This window comes from Ceratotherium simum, chromosome 5, assembly GCF_057802395.1.
Source record: "Ceratotherium simum simum isolate JZ-2026a chromosome 5, ASM5780239v1, whole genome shotgun sequence".
Lineage (NCBI taxonomy): Eukaryota > Metazoa > Chordata > Mammalia > Perissodactyla > Rhinocerotidae > Ceratotherium > Ceratotherium simum.
The window spans coordinates 56395610-56409202 of record NC_141904.1 but is presented as its reverse complement, the minus strand read 5'-3'; the positions used below and the strand labels follow the sequence as shown (position 1 = coordinate 56409202).

The following is a 13593-nucleotide window of genomic DNA, read 5'->3' as shown; positions in this document are numbered from 1 at the left end:
AAAATGTTATTTTATTGATATCAGTTAGAAGAAGAAGAATAAATGACTTATAGGCTACATTATCTCACTTAATGCCCACAAACATCTAACAGAGTAAGCAACATGGTCCCCTGTTTCCAGATAAGGAGACTGAAGCTGAAAGAGATTAAGGAATTTATGTCAGTCACATAGTAAGTAATGGAGCCATGATTCTAATCTGGTGACTTTTAAGACACAAACTACGTATACATAGCCAGCTAGAATGTTACTTCAGAGGAGGCAAAGAAGTTGGGGCTAGGGGGGTAGTTAGCTGCGCAAGCTACACGTTAAGAAAAGGCACTTGGCAAGAAGGAAGGTACCAGTGGCCTGCAAGAGTAGAGTTTCCATAGAATACCAAGAATAAAAACCAATGTCCTCTTGATGAGAGTGGACTTGTGGTGGAGAGATGGAGGCAGGTGTAGAGCACTTGATAAGAAGTGTGACAGTTCACCAGTCAGGACAGGCAGGTCAAGTTGTGGGTAACAGACAGCCTCTCATCTCATGGTGTAGCCAACAAAGGTTTATACCTTGCTTTTGTGATGTGAGTTGGCCTTGGGCTTCATTGTGGTCATTCAGGGGCTCAGGCTGAAGGAGACATCATCTGAAACATGCTTCTACAGTCATCATGGCAGGGAAAAGGGAAGGTTGGGGTTAAGTGCTAGTACTTAAATGCTTCTACCTGGAACTGACAATGATTTTACTGGCCGAAGTTGCACCCAACTTAAAGGGAGAGGGGAAGTGTGGTCCTACCACGTGCCCATAAGGAGGAGAGCTGGAAAACTGTGAACCACCTTGATGACCACCATAGCAGAGAAAACATTTCTCACTTTTTAATGCTCCTGCTTGGTAGCAAAGGAAACAGTTTGCAGAACTGTAGAATGATTAACACGGGAGGTATCATGGGCGTCATCTAGGAAACTGAGACTTCAAGGGTCAAGTGATTATTTACAGAAAGTTACTGAGAGAAACAGTTGTTGTGCTAAGACTAGAGCAGTGTATCTGATTCCAGTGCCCAAGGTGGTCCTCAGGGTGAATTAGGAGCACCCTAATTCACTAGCCAGGGGCACATGAATTAGGAGGAGTGGGACGCCTTGGCCTGGGAAACTGTTTCAAGACTCTGCTTCCAAGGTGTTGAGAATAGCAGTCTCACCTCATACTAGGAGTTATTGACGTTGGAAGCCAATGGCATCTCCATCAGTAAAAACTCTGGATTACATCCCTCAAGTGCCCAGGTTTCTCCATGTGGTTATTGCTGAAATGACCGGGGCAGCCTGCAAGTCATTACTCTAAAGTGTAATTGTTAAAGTTGGGTTAATATAAAACTAGCTGGTGCCTGCCCCAAGCAGTCAGGTGGTAGGTGAACTAAGAACTTGGAAACCCAGTTGAGTAGCTCTATGTCTATGGATTGCAGACAAGTATCCTGGGTACTTTCCCTCTTCTCTGGGTTCAATAGTACATTTGGAATGAAGAACAATTTATGAAAGGAAATGGGGTCACAAAGACACAGGCCATCCCATATGGAGGATCAGACAGACGGTATCTGAGTCGGCAGTTGGAATGACCATAATTCTCATCTTTTTTACACTGTTATTGAGTGTATCAAAAATAGGGAAAAATAAAAACTCTGCTTCAGCCTCACCACGTATTGCTTTGTAGAAGGACTTTTAGTCATGTTTATGATTTTCTGTGAACTTCTGTGAGAAACTAAAAAGTTTATGATTGCTTTTTAAATTTTGTATATCTGTAAAGTTAAGGAATAATGCCATTTATTCTATAGTTAAACAGGTGTGGTTCTGTGGTTTTCATAGGTTATCCATTATATTCCTTGTTTTTTAAACTGTTTTTGGTTTTGGCTTTGATTTACATTACATGGTCATCAAGTTTCCTCTTTTTATCAGGGAAAAATGGAGGGTTTTCTCAATCTTAAAAGCTTGTAATTTACCTTGGATGTGAACTATAGTGCTTATTCTGAATAAATTCCATGTAAAACTGCAGAAATTGTGTAGAAAGTCTTTATAAATTGGAACTTAACATGTCACTGACACATTTTGAAGGGTGTTCTGTTGACTTTAGTGATGGATGATCCCATTCTGCCAAGTTCGGCTGGAAGGGGTGGCTTAGAAACCCAAACATCAACTCTGGAATCTAGAAACTTCCTGGAACCATAGTTTTAAATCAGCAGGGTGAATGCAGTCTGCATCTGTGCAAGGAATGGCATTTCACCAGCTTGCTCCACGGAAGTCTCTGGAACAGAACCATAAACACCAGCCCTCTTTGTTGAGTGTTGGCTTTTAAAAACCCTCAATGGTTTGGGGAGGATAAAGCCTTGCCGTGGGGCTCCCTGGTCCAATTTTTTGGGACCTGGCTGAAAACCCGGGATATTTGATAGTCTGGCTTATTTCTATGCTGTATTAGCACCCTATAAAAGTTACATGTCATTTATTTCAAGTTTAGAACCCTCTCAAACTTCAGGGGCACACCAAACTTGAACCTTTTGTGGCTGGAATTCTGTTTACCTTTGGCCAAACCTTACTTCCTGAATGTGAGGCAGGGAGGTGAGGTGAGAGGGGGCTCCTGAGGCCTCTTGGACATCAAATCACTTTTGCCAAACAAGGCTTTCATAGGTTAAAACATGAATGAACCTGAAATACGTAGATTAACTTCCTGTCCGAATACGCTGGGGCCTACACACAAAAGTATATTGTGCCGGGCAAAATGCATTTTGAGTGTTGCCTTCCGCCAACTGTGAGGCAGTATCTGAGATTTTTGCCAAACACAGGTTGAGATTGGGTCAAGCCACTCACCCTCCACTTCTGATAAGTATATTAAATAATTTCTATAAAGGTTATTGAACAATCCAATTGAATGGGGATCTTGGAGAAATTTGGACATTTCTCGTGTTTGAAACATTTATTTTTAATGGGTAACAAAGAAAGAATGGACTCCAAGATACAGTGCCCAGTTCAAGGATAGCTATGATTCCTTTGCGGCTATTGTCAGAACACAGGCTAGCAAGGAATGCCTTGTACTTGAATGAAGGAGAAATAACACACCACGGTGCATGTGCCTTTCAGATAGAGGAACTGATGAATGCACTGGAGAAGACCAGACAGGAACTGGACGGCACCAAGGCACGCCTCGCCTCCACACAGCAGTCCCTGGCTGAAAAAGAAGCGCACTTGGCCAACCTCCGGATAGAAAGGAGGAAGCAGCTGGAGGAGATCCTGGAGATGAAGTGAGTACCCATTTTTGCTTTCCTAATCTCTCTTTTCTAACTGCTTTTTAGGGATGGAAAAGGGAAGGCTGGAGAAGACGAAGAAAGAGCTGGGAGAAAGAATAATTTAGCTAACACTTGACTAGTCATTTCTGGGACAATGCTTCTTATTTTTTTGAATTATAGCTTCCATGTTCCAATTTGCACATTTTTTCACGTGTTATTTAAAAAAAAAAAAATCCAGTATTAGATTTTGTGCTTCTGTGTTTTGTGGACGGTGCTGGTATGTCACAAAGGTCTGAGCTGGCCAAGAGACAGAGGCCTTGTTAAGCACAATGGTAATTTGAGCACTGCTCAGAGTTAAGTGGAAACTTTTCTGAGGAAGTATTTCCTAATTGTGACTATAACTTTGCTAATTATATTCTTTTCACTTGTGTACAATGCCTGGCTTGTGCTGGCTTTCATGGAGTCTCAAGATTGGCACCTCTTTGTTTAGAAAGCAGGACTCTGATTTGCTGGGCTGATAAAAACAGGCTTGGAAATCCTCCCCGCCTGTCCCTAACCCCCACCAGAGTAGGGTAGGTAAATCAGAGGAGACTGGAACCAATCTCTTTCTTTGATTTAATTAATGAAGTGTGGCTGCGTGCTGGGCAATGGTCATTCCTGTGGGTCTATGACACACCCATCTCTCATTTCGTTCTCACAATGAAATAATATCATCACGGAAGAACATAGGAGAGAAAATTACTCAAAGATTTTAGAAATAATCAATTGCTATGGATCTGTTTCTAAAGAAGTAGGCAAGAAGCAGCTTCTCTCTGTGTAAGTTTTAAAATGAAATAATCAATAAGATATAATTTAACTCCAACTTCCTTCCACAATAAGGGGAAACATAGATAATTATGGCATCTTAAGCCTGCAACATAGACTTTGAAATTGGTGGCTAGGTATGGAGGAATGACCTTATCCTGACTCCTGCAAGTCTTACACATGGTTAACATTAAACCCAGAAAGCTTAGATCATGGAAAATATGGAAGGAAATATTTTGAAGGATTTAATAATGAGGACAAAACTTTTATTCCTTGTCAACTACCTCAGTTTCTCCAAGACCAAAGAATAAGTAATTTTTTTCACATATAAACTCTAAGTTTTCCTAATAAAAGATGATATAATAAAAACAGATATTATAATCCTCAGTTTAGAGGTGAAAGAACTGAGACTCAGAGAGATTTCAAGTAATTTGCTTAAGGCCATCTGGCCAGGATTAAAACCAAAGTCTTCTACCTCAAGCTCCCTTTCGACTCCCTCATTTTCTCATGGAGCTTATGTGAACTCCACCAAGCCTAGAACTCTTGTCTGAGTCACTGCAGTAATCATGCTGCCTAGAACAGTGACTGGCATGTGGTAGGTGCTCAATAATTGTTGAATGAATGGATTGAATGCTGGAAATTGGATTTTATATAGCTAACAAGAAAAATAGTTCAAGCGTTCCTGACATTATCACCTTGATCAATAATTTATTAACACCACCAATACATTGATTCCATCAGCCCTTATTCTTTTCCGTTCACCTATCGCGCTTCTGCCTCCTTGTGTGTTGTTATGTGTCAAGTTCAGCCTAATTTCTCTCATTGTTCTCCAGCTGTTCTCAAGTTAACTCTACATCTCCTGGAGTGATTTATTATGCCATTATAAGGAAGCTTTCATTACTTCCTGTTTATATAAAGAGCATATACTTTCAATGTTTTGAGAGAACAAGTAATGGTGAAGCATGCTGATTTGGGAGTCGTCAGACCTGGGTTGGAATCCTATTGCTTCCACTTGGTGGCTGTGTGACTTGGGGGAAATGACCTTAACATTGCTCACCCTCTGGTTTCCTCCTGTAATGACTTTCATGGGGTGGTTGTGGGGAGAGGCACCCAGAGCAGGGCTTGGCACTTGGAAAATGATATATGTGTATAAATTGTGCTATCAGCCAATGAAAATATGTCATTTGTTTAGTATACTTTGTGACGAGTATAATTTATCTAAAATTTGGATTTATTTTTCTAAAACTTATAAACCTTTTCCATGTGTATGTTTTCCCACTTAATTTCATGATTTCAGATAGCACCTAACTAAGTCCTCTTTTGGTGAATTGCCACATTATTGCTGAAGTGCTTAATCTGCTGCCACTGCAAAATAAATACAAAATTTTTCTGTTAATTCCTTTGATAAAAGTAACAAAGCCCTGCTTCATTAAGCCCAATATGGACCCCATTCACTATTTAACTCGTCCAGAAGCCCCCTTATGACCTCCTTCCTGGGACTATGGAGACACAGGTACAGGGCAATTATATTGACTGAGAACCCCGACTAGATTCATCAGCCTCTTGGGCTGTTCAAGCCAACCGGCTGGTTTGATCAATCTTTATTTTTAAGCAGAGTTGACATATTCACCAATGTGACTTGACATTAACTGAGGTAATGTAAGTTAGTGGGAATAGTCAGATGGGCATATCATTGTCAGTATCTACTATCGCTCTGTACCAAACATTGTTGGTTTTCTTTCAACTGGCAGGCATCATGCAAGCAACTTTAGGCCAAGTCTACCCAGTTTCCAAACTCTGATGGGGAGGGAGAGGCTGTGTGGTGTTAGAGGATAGAGGAGTGAGGCCATGAGTCAAGAGAAAGGAGATGTGATCTCTTAACTCACCAGTAATGTCGAAGGAGATCACTCTCTGGTTGCCTCAGTTTTCTCTTCAGTAACGTGGAGGTGATAATACCCGCCCTGCCTACTCTACAGAATTATTGTAAGGTCAGGATTAAAAAAAAAAAAAAGTACTGAACTGAAATTAATATAGACCAGCATATGTGAAAGTGCTTTGAAGCATAAAAGGGGCTTTTGAAGTGAGAGGTGGTGTCTGTTAAATTCGTTGCAAAATCAAATGCCCACAGAGTTTTAGAATTGGAAAGCAGCTGGGTCCCACCTCTCAGCCTGCATAAGCCAGACTCCCGTCCACACAAGCGCTAATAAGGAATTCACCAGGCCCTGGTGAACACCATTCCGATTGGAAGTCATGGGCTCATTAGGTGGTGGTTCATGTTCCATGGCTCTTGCGGGTAGCTCGTTTGTCCTTATGTTGAACTGGCATAGCTTTCCATGTAATCTTCCCACTTGTCTTGGGTTTTGTTCCAGAGCTACACAGAATTCACCTGAGTCCCATCCACAGAACAGGCAACCGTTTAGATATTTGTTTGGGTAATAGTGTTCATTTTAGGGAAAAAAATGAAGAAATATGGGGAAGCAAAATTAAAAAAACAAAATTACCCATGATCCTACCATAAGAGATAGACACTGATGGCATTTTGGTGTATACCTTTACAAATGCTCTTTATTTTTTGACAAAATTAGATCGTACTTTCATATTTTGTAAATCCTCCTTCTTTTGCTTACTGAATGGTGAACACCCTTCCACGTCACAAACATAGAATTGTAGTATTTTTGGTTACTCAATATACTGTTATATAGATTTACCCCTTTATTGGACATCTATCTTGGTTCCAATGTTTTGCTAAGATAAACAATGTTTTGATAAGCATCGTGCTGTTTAATTTTATTTTATTAACTTACTTTTAAATCGTTGTAGATTGATATGCAGTTGTAAGAAATAGTACAGAGAGGTCTCTTGTATGCTTCGCTTATTTCCCTCCATGGTAACATCTTGCATGATTTATAGCACAATAGCACACCAGGAAATTGATATTGGTACAATTTACCAACTTTATTCAGATTTTTCCAGTTCTACACACATTTATGTGGGTGTGTGGGTGTCTTTAGTTATATGCAATTTTATCACGTGTGTAGATTTGTAGAACCACCATCACAGTGAAGATACAGTACTGTTCCATCATTAAACAGATCCTTCTTGCTACCTTTTGATAGCTACACCCACAACCCAGGTGTTTCATTTTTAACCAGAGTTTTGTTTTGTTTTGTATATCATTTTGGGACATGTACTACACTGGTCTACAGTTTTCCATGCCATTCTTCTTGGGCAGGACAGGGAACTGTCCTCTGATTTTAAATTTAGACTGAATTTAGAGTGAGAAAATATTGCTTACTTCCTCTAATTTAAAGATTTCTCATGAGTTGGTTTTATTTTATTTACAGGGGAATTCCCTTTGGAATTGGATATCTAGAACCTGTCGTGTGGTAGGCCTTCAATAAGCCTTTGAGGAATGAAAGGATGAATTAGTTAAAGAATTCATAAATATTATGTGAACATCTACTATGTAGCAGGTATTGTTTTAGGTGAACAAACAGAAAAATCCGTGATCTTATCAAGCTTGCATTTTAGTAAAATGAGTAAAGGAAATGAACGAACAAATAAATATGCAAATAAATGAGTAGATAGATAAATAAAGTAGTCTCTTTGGTAACCAAAGTTTGGAATCCCACTTAGAAAGCTATTTCCGAATGTATGGACCCTCATGGTTATTTGGGGTAAAGAAGGAAGTGGAAAATGCAGTGTACCTTCTTATAGTCTGAGAACCCTTTTAGGAACCAAGGCCAAAGGAGAGCTTTTGACTGTATTTTGTGTAGGATTCTCCCCCCAACACCTCCTTCTTCAGTTTGATCTTTATTGGTTGTTATTCTAACTGCCCGTCACTGTTCCCACACTGGAAGGAACTAACAGATCCCAAACATATATTTTCATAGAAGAACATAATATTTGCCTTCCCTTGTGTATAAGATTATTCTTTTACTTAAAAAATATCTAAAATGTCTTGCTAAAACATTTTATAGTGGTTCATCTTTGTTACATTTGCTCCTATTTAAAAGGGATTTTATTAAAATAATATTCAGAACATCATTCTGTATGTTTGGTTTTATTAATGCCGGTTAATAAGCTTACATTCCAGTAACCAAAGCTCAATTATTTAATTTGTGGCAGGTGAATTTGATATCTGTGGCTAAAAGGAATTGAAGGTCATGAAGTACAGTACTTAAAATCTATCTGTGTGCATTTGCTCGGACAATTTAAGTTAGCGTGGTAATTTAATAGCCTGCCTAACTGATCTTTTCCATTTAGTATTAAATACTGAATGAATAAGGATTTTGAGAGCTGGTTAATAGTTACATAATTTGGAGTGTGAATTTTAGACTTTTTATGGTGATTTCTTGGGCTTATATTATGTAGAGATTTTAAGGTGACCTCGACGTTTCTAACGCATCTGATGATGTTGTGAGATCCATCTTAATTTACTGGATCTCACATTTTAGACATCTTCTCCAGATAGCCTTGAAAGCCTTTGTATACACTGAGCTATTTTAGGAAGTTTACAGTGAGGTAAGGCAGCAGCTTATTCCAAGGCATTATCCTGTTGGCCCCTTTGATCTAGGATCCTTTTCGAGAGACCCACTCATTAGGTAAGTACCCTTCAAAGGAGAGGCAGGGTGCAGAAAATGATAAAATCAATTTATTCTTTACTTCATGCCAACATGAGAAAAGACAAATCACATTTCTTTAGGGAGGAATCCTAAGTGCCTGACAATTTGGACAGGATAAATGGAGCCTGGAGAGGAGTTTTGAAGGCAACTGTTACTTAAAATTGATAAACTCAGTTGCAAGGGGGTTATACCCTCTTATAGAGATGTTACGGGGATTGAATGAAATTATGCATTTATGAGAAAGTGCTTTTTAAGCTGTAAAGGGCCATATATATAATGTTATGGTACATATTATTGTGAATTAGGTAAACCCATTATAGCTAGCATACATTGATCCTATCTTCAAATTCCAGCTGGTCTTATGTTTTCAACAATTTTCTTTTTTGCTATAATGCAGTTCTCTCTCTAACCAATGGTTTGTTTAGAAAAACTTTGATATGTCCAATTTTAAAAATATTAAATACTGCGGTAATGTGTCCTGGAACGTCCCAGTCTGTCTGTTTCTATTTATCACCTGCTCAGTTCTGAAACGTAACTGAGTCAGCTAGAACACTGATGAAGCCTGTGGGAGCTCTCTGAGTTGCTTGCAGTGACTGGGGACAGGTGGCAGAGAGAGGGAATAAATGTCATGAAGAACTGCTCATTCATCATCAGTTATTGTTTGAGCTGCGTTCAGTCACATAAATGCACAGTTGCTTACCTCGAATGATTTCTGTTTCCCTCTTTTAATCTTGAAGTTGGTGGCTTAGAGTCTTTAGTGGAAGAGAAGTCTTACTGTACACAAAGCTTACAGTATGTAAAACTTAACTACTAAGAACATAACTTTAGGGTAGTGGAGTGGTCTAATTAGCTTCGAATGCAAGGAACAGAAAACTGCACATTCCAAAAGCTCTGTAGTCACCAGGGACACATATTCCTTCTGTCTTGATGCTTTGTCATTCTCAGTGTATGGCTTCCACTTCATGATGCAAGATTTTTGCCTCAGCTCCAACCATCCCATCTACATTCTAGCCAGTAGAAAGGAGAAAGGAGAAAAAGACCTCCCTGCCCTTTAAGTTGCACGTACCATCCATTAACATTTGAGTCATGTAATAATTCATTCAATAAATCGTTGTTGAGCAGCCACTGTGTGCAAAGACTGTTCTATGCCTTAGGCACTGATCTAAGCACTGTTCTAAGTGAAGAGAAAGGACAAAAATCCCTCTATTCATGGAGCTTATATTCTAGTAGGTGCAAGAACTAGTGTGGGGGAAGGCACCCATTGGCCAGCATTTGAGTCACATGGTCACACTTAGTTGCAAGTCAAGCAGGGAAATGCACTCTTTAGCTGGGTGGCTCTGTGTCCACCTAATATTCAGGGAACCCAGTACCAAGGAAGGAAGGGGGCAAATGGCTATTGGGAGCAATTAGCAGTCTTTGCTCGAATAAAGTTTGAAAAAAAAATGTGTCAACTGATGTTATCTCACTGAGCATTTAAAAACAGCTTTGCAAATATACCTTTAGAGATCGTACACTTAACAGAGATTTATTTGTATACATGCATGTTCAGTATATATCTGAGTTCATTTCTGGGTGCTAGCCAGAGTCAAGAGGTCAAAATCATCTTGACCTACACCATAGTTAAGTAAACTACGGGGGAGTCATGTGGTGAGTGAACAGGTTGAGGGATACCTGAAAATCTTGCCGTGCTTGGGATAGCTGATGAGTGGGAGGCATTAAGTCTAGAGAATGCCAAGACACAGAGGCTTTCATTGACTATTAAAGGGGTGACATGTAAGAAAAGAAGTGGACCTGATTTATGTCTCCTCAGAAGATTGTGCTGGAGCTGGGTGTAGAATTCAAGAGGAGGAAGACCTTCCTTCAGAGCTTTGTAGAACTTTATAGCTGTAGGAACTCTGTAGCCTTTCAAGGTAGCTTCTGAGGTTTGTCACAAATCCTGTGGGTTTGTGGGTAAAAAAATCACCTATTATGGGTGCTATGGAGGGAATTCCCATCCCCAGGAAGGGGGGCGGTGAGATGATCTCCACAATTCCTTCCAATGTAGAATTCTATTCATAATTCCACTAAATAAATGAACTGGAACCCGGATAATATTTAGGAGATGCGGGAATCTTCTTTGTTCTTTCCTTTGAGGATCTCTATTTGAATGCAGAAACTTTTTCCGAAAGCCAAAAATGACCACTTGATTTAGGATGCTGCCTTTTTTCATAGGAGCACAATAGAATTTCCCTGTGTTTTTGTACATTGCATTTATTTTTCATAAAACTCTTTGGATGTGAAATATATGAGCCAAGCAGAGACGTGTTTCACAAATTATTATAGGGAAAGAGTCAGTGGTTAAATTACATGTCAGGTAGAATCAAGAGCCCTTCACTCTTCCTACCTTGAGGAATGTACTATCTCTGATTAAAATGCCTTATGAGAATTAAACTCACCCAGGCATATGTACTATTCATTGCATACAGACTTTGGGTGATGGGATTAATATTACCAGTGAACATTTATTAAGTGCTTATTACTTATCAGGAAAGTGCTATTTCACCTGCATATTGCCGCCGCCTCCTGTGATGTGGGGAGTATTATTACCCTCCCTGTGTAGATGCAGAAATTGAGACTCAGACACTTGGAACTCAAATACAAGTCTGTTTGACATTATAGCCTGTGATCTTAACCATTGAGTACACTGTCTCCTAGTGAAGAACTCGGGAAATCGTTGTAAGAATTTCAAGTCTGGAAATGGCAGGACCAGTTTTGATTAAATAGTAGAAGACAGTGGGCAGATAGATGCTTCTTCCGCCTTGCCTCTGGGGAGCAGGACAGCAGGCTGGGGTGTCCGTGAGAGAGAGAGGGCAGGAAGAGAGCTAGTTGGAGGAAGCCTGTGAAGTTGCTTCCTTATCTTAAAGCAAAATAAGGGACATACTGTCTTCTGGCCAAAAACATGCACTGTATATATAGTTTTAATACTGAAAAATGTCAGTCAAAAGGGCCCTTGGCCTGGTGGTTTTTAATGGAAATACAAACATTTTCTGAGCTAGAGCAGTATAATCTTTCAGCTTAAATAATCATAATCAGCAGTTAAATAACCTAAATGCTTGTGAATTGTAGAGCTTAAATAATTCCAAGCACCATACTTCATGTTATTGCCATCCTCACAGCAGCTCCATGGGGATTAGGGAAGGTTAACCACTAGAAAAGGGAAAGAGAAATGTATGGGCCTTCCAACCTCCTAAAGCATGGCAAGTCAAAGGGGGCAGTTGTGGTCCTTCTTCCAATCCAAGAGCAACATCCTGTTGGAGGAATTTCCTTCAGTACTTGATCTAACGCTGTGGGAGGTGCTGCCGGGTTCAGCCCCAGGAGGCAAGGGATGGGGCAGCTACATCACACAAAGAGAAACCAAGGGGCAGACAGTGTAGCAAGGGTCATATGTCAAATCTTGAAACAAGAATTCTCTGGTGCAGTGAGCAGGGCTCTCGGGACTTGAGTTCATAGCCTGAATCTGCCAGTTACAGCTGAGTGAGCCCAGGCCAGCCTGACCTCTTCTCTCCAACTGTGAACAAGGCTCTGGACTCAGATGACCATGTTAATAGTCTGTGATTGTCTAAAGCAGTGGTTCTCACCCTGGGGGCGATTTTGCCCCCTAGAGGACATTTGGCAAAATCTGGAGACATTTTTGGTTGTCACACCTGGAGGGGAGATGCTACTGGCATCTAGTGGGTAGAGGCTAGGGATGTTGCTAAACATCCTACAATGCACAGGACAACCTCCCCAACAACAAAGAATTATCCAGCCCCAAATGCCAAGAATGCCAGTGTTGAGAAACCCCTAACTAGCCTCCCTTTTTTTTTAGACTGGTGTTGATTAAACTAGGGAAGGGAGAAAAACTTTATAGGGTCTCACCTCTGATTTAACTTGACTTATTTTCAAGAGGACTCACACAGGATGAGTTTTCCCTACTCAAGATCATGATCTTGGCCCAGAGGGTGTGGTGGTCTGGGAACTTCCCATTTTGTGTAGATGATTTTGACCTCTTGACTCAGGCTTGCTTTCTTGAGTCTATAGACCAGTTCACCATGTAGCTCCCCAATGGAATTGTCACGGGTCTCAGATCAAATCCCCAGGAGACTGTGCTCCTTATAAGATGTAAGTCCTGGTTGAGGTCCAAAAAGACCTGATCCATCATTGCCCACTGCTGAGCCGACCATGCAATCCTCTCCAGCTGTGGTATTCCATCCTTCTTTAACCTGTGGCTCTCTCTTGTCCTCAGTTTGCTCAACTGTAAATTAAGGGTGTGAAATTGGACGGTCCTCAGTTGGACAGTCCTCTAGCTAGCCCCATAAATTGATGCCCCTTTTACTCTCTCTCCATTTTTGTCCTTCCATTTATTCCTTCCTTTGTCACATCCCTGTGAATAGCTAGGTCTTTTCCTAGGGAACTACTTCTTGCAATGGTCATTTAGAGCAGAAAGGATAAAATAAAAATGAGAACTCTACAAAGGTGGGAGAATGTATGCCAGAGCAGGGGGGAGCTAAGGCATCAGTGGGAAATACACTGTTGCCCAGATACCAGCTGCCTGCCAGAACTGTGAGGGGCAGGACTTGGGGCAAATCCCAACTTGGAGGGTTTCTCTGCCTCCCCTAGTATCTTCTTTGTGTAGGTAAAATATGGTCCAGATATTATTAGATATCACAACCTTGAGGATGTAGAGGGTTAACATCGAGATCTGCATACTCTTTGGAAGGGGACATCACAAAAGGCTCTAAGTCAGCGAAGACCTATGGGGTTATAGGGCAAGGCATAGAGGTGGGAAGGCTTTGCATGTTCTTGGTCCCTGGGAAGCATTTAATAGACGTTTGTTGAAGGAATGCTGATGAAAAGTATACTCTGCCTTCTGCTAGCTGCCTCTTTTTTTCCTCTTTTCCCCTACCT

General features: G+C 40.5%; 1 protein-coding gene across 7 annotated transcripts in view; it reads left to right on the top strand.

Annotated features, from left to right (window-relative positions):
* Positions 1-13593, top strand: part of ERC2 (ELKS/RAB6-interacting/CAST family member 2) — a 907827-nt gene that overhangs the window by 543255 nt on the left and 350979 nt on the right. For 6 of the 7 annotated variants that reach the window (XR_015552235.1, XM_087431197.1, XM_087431195.1 and 3 more), the window contains one exon: positions 3093-3253. Coding sequence is in view for 6 of the 7 variants with exons in the window: in XM_087431197.1 (XP_087287323.1) it covers positions 3093-3253 (161 nt within the window). In the remaining variant the exon portion in view is untranslated. Of the gene's footprint in view, positions 1-3092; positions 3254-7386; positions 8056-13593 lie in introns of those variants that run through there. The other variant, XM_087431200.1, reaches the window with a different exon arrangement.